This window comes from Gossypium arboreum, chromosome 10 (genome assembly GCF_025698485.1).
Source record: "Gossypium arboreum isolate Shixiya-1 chromosome 10, ASM2569848v2, whole genome shotgun sequence".
In the NCBI taxonomy this organism is placed as follows: Eukaryota; Viridiplantae; Streptophyta; class Magnoliopsida; order Malvales; family Malvaceae; genus Gossypium; species Gossypium arboreum.
The window spans coordinates 108,584,966-108,593,186 of record NC_069079.1 but is presented as its reverse complement, the minus strand read 5'-3'; the positions used below and the strand labels follow the sequence as shown (position 1 = coordinate 108,593,186).

Sequence of the window (8,221 nt, the reverse complement as noted above, 5' to 3'; positions counted from 1 at the left end):
AAAATTTTAATATAAAATTGTTTCAAACAACAATGTTTATTCTAATTAACTAAAAGAACATAATTGTTAAAATTATGAAATAAATAAATTTTTTCTATATTTTTAGATATAATTTAAGGACACTTATCATCATATAATATAAAATATATTATACCTTAACATGCATATTTAAAAAAAATTAAGAAGAAAAGAAAATGGAAAGATAAATAAGTTGGTTGGTGAGGATATTGGCTTTAGTTAATCTTATATAAAGTAAAAATTAAAGGAGTGAAGTGTAAAAAATAAATTTGTTTGAGTAGATTTGGATATGTGGAGTTAGTTAATTTCATGTGTGAGCTGGATCCATGCCTATATCACTGACCCACTTTATTAAACAAAACATAAAATAATCCACAAAACAGAGAAATTGAGCTTCTAGGTGAGACAATTAGAGATGTCTTCAACTTCAATCTCATAAATGCTTTATATAAAATTTCTCTTCTAATAATCCAAAACTCACTCCCTCCTTCATCCTAAACTTCAACCTCTTTCAATTTTTCAACCTGGGTATCAATCTTTTTTATGTTTAGTTAAAGTTTAAGATGTGAAAGGCAGCATCTTTATGCAAAAAAGATTGTCTCTCTCTCTCTCTCTCTATATATATATATCTTCTTGGTTCTGGGTCAGTTTTGTAAGACATGAATGTAAGTAGTGTAAAAGGATCCATGTCAATTAGCAGTTCAACTTCCACTTGGAAAGCAGGAGATACAATTAGTGATCAGTTTCCTGCTGGTTTAAGAGTTCTTGTTGTTGATGACGATCCAACTTGTTTAATGATCTTGGAGAAGATGCTAATAGCCTGCCTTTATAAAGGTATTATCAAAACTCATGTTTCTTTCTTCTGATTCTTTGTTTTATTTTTGAGGTTTTCTTTCTTTGCTCATGTTGATTTTGTTTTGTGGGTCCAAAGTGGGAAAAACAAAAGGGAAAATGATCTCTGTTTTCTTAGATTTGTGAACAGTAAGGGTTTACAACTTTGGGTTTGAGATTGGCTTATTTTCCATTACAAGTATGTCATTAGTTTTAAAGGCTTGATTTGTTTTTTGGATTTGTGCTTTGCTCAGTTACCAAATGCAATCGAGCGGAGACGGCATTGTCCAAACTCCGAGAGAACAAAAATGGGTACGATATTGTTCTTAGTGATGTGCACATGCCGGACATGGATGGATTCAAACTTCTTGAGCATATTGGTTTGGAAATGGACCTCCCTGTTATCAGTAAGCAATGTTTCCACATGGATTTAATTACCCTTATTATGTTTTTGGCCTAATCCCACTTTGTATTCCCTGCAGTGATGTCAGCAGATGATGGGAAACAGGTTGTTATGAAGGGCGTTACCCACGGTGCTTGCGATTACCTAATCAAACCAGTTCGTATTGAAGCACTCAAGAACATATGGCAGCATGTGGTTCGAAAGAGGAAGAATGAGTGGAAGGAGTTTGAGCAGTCAGGAAGTGTAGAAGAAGGGGACCGGCAGCCTAAACAATCTGACGATGCTGATTACTCGTCCTCGGCTAATGAAGGGAACTGGAAAGGCTCAAAAAAGAGGAAAGATGAGGAAGAGGAAACCGATGAGAGGGATGATACTTCTACGCTGAAAAAGCCGAGGGTTGTGTGGTCTGTCGAGCTCCATCAACAATTTGTTGCAGCGGTTAATCAACTAGGCATTGATAGTACGAATCTTTTACCCATTTCTTTCATTTTGCTTGCTGAAAAAGTACATCTTTTTTTATTACACTAGCATATGACTTTTAGTAATAATGTCTTTATTTTCTGAAAACATGCGCCATGTTCTTGTTGTTTTCACTGTTCTTGTTCGAGGTTTTTAGCAAACAACTGAAAGATCCAAGTAGAAACATGCTAGCATGGTCAGCATGCATTTGTCTAAGTAGATCTTCAATTATTGGTTTCTTTTTGTTGTTATGTGATTTGTTGTTTGTTTAAGCTCATGCTTTTGGATCGAATTCTGTTGATTTAAATTTCTTTTCTTACTGTTGGGGAATATGTTCGAAATAAACTTCAAATGCAACTGCTTGTCAGTTGATTTTTATGAATTTTTATGTTTGCTTTTCTTATATAGAAGCTGTTCCGAAAAAAATATTGGAGTTGATGAATGTTCCTGGCCTTACCAGAGAAAACGTCGCGAGTCACCTTCAGGTCTGTATATGGTAACTAAATACACAATCTTTTCACTTGCTTGCATTTGCATCTGATAAATAATTCTCAGAATTCTTGTTGGTCCTTTGCTGATAATCGTCATGTTATTATGTGATCAGAAATATCGTTTGTATCTTAGACGGCTGAGTGGGGTATCGCAGCACCAGAGTAATCTGAGTACTATTATCAGCGCCCAAGACCCAACATTTGGGTCACTTTCTTCACTCAGCGGGCTTGACCTTCAAACCCTTGCTGCCACTGGTCAACTTCCTGCACAAAGTCTTGCCAGACTCCAAGCAGCAGGGCTTGGTCGTGCAACTGCTAAATCCGGCATACCTATCACCCTTGTTGATCAAAGAAACATCTTTAGCTTTGAAAACCCCAAGTTAAGATTCGGAGAAGGGCAGCAACAACATATGACCAATAAGCAGCAAGTAAATTTACTTCATGGAATTCCAACAACCATGGAGCCAAAGCAGCTTGTGAGCTTGCGACACGCTGCACAATCAATCGGAAACATGAATATGCAAGTGCCTCCCCATGGTGCACAAAATAGCCAAAATAATCCTTTATTGATGCAGATGGGGCAGCAGCAGCAGCAGTCAAGAGGGCAGATACTCGTTGATTCCACTATTAATCACGCCCCTAGGCTCTCCTCATCAATGGGGCAGCCTATATTGTCCAATGGAATTGCCACCAATGTGTCTTCCAGAAATGGAATCCCTGAAAATATTAGAGCCCCTGGTTATTCTCAGACTCCTTCAATGTTGAATTTCCCCGTGAATCATGCTTCCGAACTACCTGGTAACAGTTTCGCTCTCGGAAGTACACCTGGGGTATCTATTCTCACATCAAAAGGGGCTTTTCAGGAAGATGTTAACTCAGAAATTAAAGGATCCGGAGGGTTGATGCCCAGTTACGATGTATTTAACGACTTGAATCAACATAAACCCCAAAGTTGGGAGCTACAGAATGTCGGCATGGCATTTGATACCTCTCAGCATTCAAACTCTCTTCAAGGCAACCTCGATCTTACACAGTCTGCTTTAGGCCAACAAGGATTTTCTTCAGGCCAAATGAATGGACACAACAGGAGTGCAGCTGTTGCAAACAAGGCAATGTTCTCAACAGGCGATGTTAAGGAGCTCGGAAGTGCACAAAATGTTAACCAACATCTCAACAACCTTCTTGTTGACAATACAATAAGGATCAAGTCCGAGAGAGTTTGCGATACCAGCCCTGCCAATATATTCCCCGATCACTTCGGACAAGATGATCTCATGAGTGCTCTTCTCAAACAGGTTTGGTTCTCTTTATCTTTATACTACTCACTTTCATGAGTGTAATATTTAACTTACATTAAAGTTCCATTTTCTGGCAGCAAGAAAGTGTTGCATCATCTGAAAACGAGTTTGACTTCGACGGGTATTCTATGAATAATATTCCAGTGTAGGGTGTTATTCCATACTCCAGTTCACATCGTGATTGCAGTTTCCGATGTACATATCCATTGTAACGGAAAAGTTATCACTTCAGCAATCAAGTTAGTAGGAACTCAAGTTTGTTCAAGAAACTGCGTTTTGCTTAGTTGGAAGAAGGTGTCTTCACATTGTGAATATCATGTTCTGCTGGGTTTCTTTGAAGCTTACCAGGGTCAGATAATTGGTGAAGTGTCTAAGATACACTTCTGCATGATATGCAAAGGTGCTCATCCAGAATTTTGATTGTATTCAAGTAGCGAAATCAGGCAGGAATCGACTAATTATCGCGTGCTTTCTCTAAAATTGTCAAAGTTGTGGAGCCACTGTTTGTAGGTATCAGCAGACTATGGGAAACTCTAACTCTAATAACAGATTTTAAGTTTGCTCCTTTTTTCTTCTTAATCAGAGGAATTAACCATGTTATGTACATACGCTATTTGATTGCTCTAGACAGAAAGTCTGGGTATTAATCTCTTCCTATTTAAGTTTCAGTATCATTCGATTGCTCTATATCCATGTTTATGGCTTTTATGGCAATTTTGAACTAATGAGAATTGAGTTTTAGGTTATGCAAAATTCATAATCCCACAAGCTTTGTATTTATAAGAAACTAAACGAAAAAAATATGGAAAATCAATGTTGGCTACATTCTTATATGATCATGGATCATTTACATGTGCTTGTAAGTTTGTAGAGAGCATATCACAATAAACCAGAGGGACAGCAGAGCAGCCTATCAAATTCCACGGCATCTTTTGTAACATCGAATGGCATGTAATGATCAAACCACTTGAAAGAATTAACGAATCAGTATCGGTTACAAAATCATGCGGGTCTCTCTCTCATCGCAGCAAGAATGGCTCATCCTAGCTATTGATGCAACATTATGAACACAAAAACTGCAAGGAAGATTGAGAGTATTGTAGTGAAGCCCTCTCTGTTACTGTTGTTTGTTGGAAATACTGAAGGTAGAGCGCATTCCTCGCCGTTGAAGAACACTTTAGAGGGAAATCCTTCACCTGCAGCTACGTTAATGCCGGGGGTATTTTTCTTGGTAAACGAGATCACAGTTTGTTGTTTTCCAGGCACCCTTGGATCTTTCTTTGGGTTGGCTCCATCAGTTTCTCCTACAATGTAGTTTAATCCAGGAAGACCTTGCATGATTATAGTATTGTTAACACCATTCAACTCCAAGGCACTTCCATTGAAGGAATACATCTTTTGAAACCCTCGGGTCGCTTTATCCATTTGTACCGCAGCAAACCAATCGGGGAAGGCAGTTTCATCCCAGTTGAATATCGTGATCCTAGCACTCCACCCTCGGGAGTAGTCAGTAAGAACATGCCAGTTTATGCTGACACCACAATTGTCACCACATGGCATTGGATTTGGCACTGTTCGGTGTTTAAGATCAGCCCAAGCTTGGGCCATAGCAGTTCGGTTCTCAAAAGGAAAGAGAAGTGCCTCGGGTGGAAGAAGAACTGCTGGAGCTGTTGTACTACAAGTGCGAGCCGTGTTGCTAGGACACCCACATGCACAAGTTCTGCAGGGGACAACTGAATCGTTGTAGTAGGAAGAAAAGGACACACAGCACTTGGGGCTTGCACCCTTGGGCTGTGTAATATTGCAAACCACCTGCCAGCTAGCAACTGCGGTCGTATTTGATGGCAAGCCACTTGGGTCCGGGAACTGGCTAGGGCTTACACGAATTGGTGGGCCACATTTGTAATCAGGGTTTAATGTGCCATTGATCTTCCAATTTTGTGGAGGAGAAAGCTCAGAGCGGTTGAGGTCTGGTGGCATCTTAAAGACCTGCATCTGGAATACTGAACTTGACTTGCTAGGGTCCATTGATGGCGGCAAGATTGTACCATTTCGGCAACAATTTGGGATCAGTCCAAGGGTTGTATCATTGGCCTTTGTAGGAGGCAGATCGATAATTGTTGGCCTCCTCTCACAATTCAACACATTGGCAAAGTCTAGATCTCTATAGTGTTGTCCTTGCGTGCCAAATATGCAGTCAGATGAATCAACGACATATGGATAAGCCCCTTTCATGGTATATATAAACTCATCCCTCATCCAATCAAAGCTCAACTTCCAATTATCAAGACGCCCAAGGGGGTTATGGTTCGAGACAGTAACCTGTGCCCAATAGTTCGAATCATAGGTTCTGGTCACATCATACATAATCGTAAGATCGCCACTTTGCTTAGGCAGGAATTCCTCATCTACCGTAACGTTCGCTTTGAATTTCGGGTCTTTCCTGCAACAAACTTGCATCTCGTTTTTACCTGGAAGAACCACCACCAGTAGAACATACACCATCAATATCCCAAATGCATATTCATTGAAATCCAATAACTAAACTAATGCAGAAGACTATGATTAAACAACAACATTCAGCCTAATTAGGAGCGTCTAAACATTGAAACATGGTCAAAGGTTGTTCTTTTTTTCTTTTCAATCTCTAGTCAGCCTTGGTTAACAAATTCACAATTAAACAGCAAGTAATAAAATCTTATACTAAGAAACAGAAATATCCCATAGGTTCAGCCCAACATATGACCCCAGACATTAGGCTTACAGATTCTACTCAGAATTGTTGAGATTCTTATAAAAATGATTCATTTTTCACCTAGAAAACGTCTTCTAATTAAACCTTTCTCAATTCCCACTTCTTCTTTTTTCACTCAATCACTATAACAAAATCAAGCATACAAAAGAAGATAAATAAACTAAAATTTACCAAAGTTTTATTTAATTATTACCTTGCATGGAAGCCTTGGGACAAATAAACCCATCATTAGCAAGCTGAATATTTTTAGGCAAGGGCACATCCGGAGCCGCCACTCCGAACTGAGTTCCAAGAAGCTGAACTTGAACTTGCATCTGAGTCAAATCCCCCGCCGTTTCAATCGCCGTTTTGAGATCACTCATCGGGAACCCAGCGAAAACGGTGCCGTTCCCCACATTGGCAGGCAAACTCGTCCCGTCAGCCAAAACTGCATTCGAAGCGGAAACCAAAAACTCATCGTTTTGAAACTCCACGGAAACCTTCCACGATTTAAGCTCCTCATCGCCGTTGTTGAGCACCGTCAAAACCGACTCGAACCTGTAGGGCTGGTGGGTAGGATCGGTGGGTTTCAACTTGGTCCCGGAACTGTAAGCATAAGACAAGAAGATCCCGTTGCAAGAATCGGCGGCCGGAGACGGAGCCTCGACAACGTCGGATTGGGAGAAGGAGAAGCTCAAAAGGGAGAAAAGAAGTGAAAACTTGAAGAAAAAGTGGGTATTGTAGTTCAAGTAGAAAGCCATTGATTAGTAATTTGCTGCCAAAGCTTTTGGTTTACAGAAAAAAAGGAAAGACAAATGAAAGAATTTGTAGCGAAAGGAAACGCGTAAGACGAGGAATTGATGTGGTTGGATTGAAGCTTTTGGACAGCTTAGTAGAGGATGGAATTTGAAAGCATGATTTTTTTTATTATGTCTGAGAATGGGGAAAAAAAATAGAAATATTTTAAAGCCGACGATGACGCTGTTTGGTTAGTTTTTTTTTTTTTTAAGAGATAATTTCACCCACCGTCCCTAAATCATAACCCTCATTTTATATCGAGAATTAAACTTTTTCAAACATTAATGTTATATTAATAAAATCCTTTTATTATTAAAATTATTAATTTAACTGTTATAAAATATATTATTTAAAACAAATATTTATAAAAATAGGTATTATATCAATCTTGATTTTGAGGCTTTTAAAGTATTTTTAAAAATTATCCTTCACTTTTTCTTTTATTCGGTTTCATTTATTTTAGTTTTAAATTTTAAAAGTTATACAACAACATTTTTTAAATTTTATTTTTAATTATGTCATATAAGATTTTACGTGTTATTTAATGGTATAATTAACTTAATAGTTTCAATAATGGAAGGACATGATCAATAGTTTAAGGATGTAACCAAAATATGTTAAAGTTTATGGACCAATTTAAAATAAGAGTCATGATTTAAGGATTTTATGTAATTAACTCTTTTAATTACTTTCATTAAGAAGCATAATATGCGGGTTGAAACAAAATGGAAAATTGTAATTTGTAATTAAAAGTAATTATAATTTAATGAAATTTGGGTTAGTAATTAGAAATTATGAACTATGACTAAGATTTTAACTCAATTTTCAAACTTCAAATCGTTGTTAAAGACAAAGTAAATGTTCATAAAATATATTGATGCTTTCTGTGAAAGATTATTGATGCAAGTACCTATATGTTTTAGTATATCATTTTCGATTTATCCTTATTTTTAAAAATTATTTTAGATATAATATTAATAAAAATAACGAATAAAATTAAATAAATCTCAAATACAAAATACATTTCAATAAATTTTACATATTCATTTCATCACTAAAAAGTATTTTGTATATTAAACTACAAGATTGCAACATATTATGTATATAACAATCCGATATTTAACAAATCAAAATAAGTAAAAAAAAAAAAATTATATTGTATCGACCAGCACAAATCAAAATTTACTCC

The 8,221-nt window shown here is 37.1% G+C and overlaps 2 protein-coding genes across 3 annotated transcripts; one reads left to right on the top strand and one right to left on the bottom strand.

Annotated features, from left to right (window-relative positions):
• Positions 1–327: 327 nt before the first annotated feature.
• On the top strand, positions 328–4,253 carry LOC108489197 (two-component response regulator ARR2-like). Of its 2 annotated transcripts, none has more exons than XM_017793543.2 (6): positions 328–852; positions 1,104–1,256; positions 1,332–1,712; positions 2,120–2,196; positions 2,316–3,497; positions 3,578–4,253. In XM_017793543.2, exons 1-6 carry the CDS (start codon positions 678–680, stop codon positions 3,647–3,649), a joined length of 2,040 nt encoding a protein of 679 aa, XP_017649032.1. In that variant the 5' UTR covers positions 328–677; the 3' UTR covers positions 3,650–4,253. The 2 variants fall into 2 exon arrangements, with proteins under 2 accessions (XP_017649032.1, XP_052875933.1); XM_053019973.1 differs by lacking the exon at positions 328–852 and adding an exon at positions 894–999.
• LOC108489199 (COBRA-like protein 7) lies at positions 4,237–7,262 on the bottom strand. The gene is made up of 2 exons (XM_017793545.2): positions 6,449–7,262; positions 4,237–5,971 (listed from the first exon to the last, which is right to left on the bottom strand). The coding sequence occupies exons 1-2, from the start codon at positions 6,993–6,995 to the stop codon at positions 4,548–4,550; spliced, it is 1,971 nt and encodes a 656-aa protein (XP_017649034.1). The 5' UTR covers positions 6,996–7,262; the 3' UTR covers positions 4,237–4,547.
• Positions 7,263–8,221: the final 959 nt, after the last annotated feature.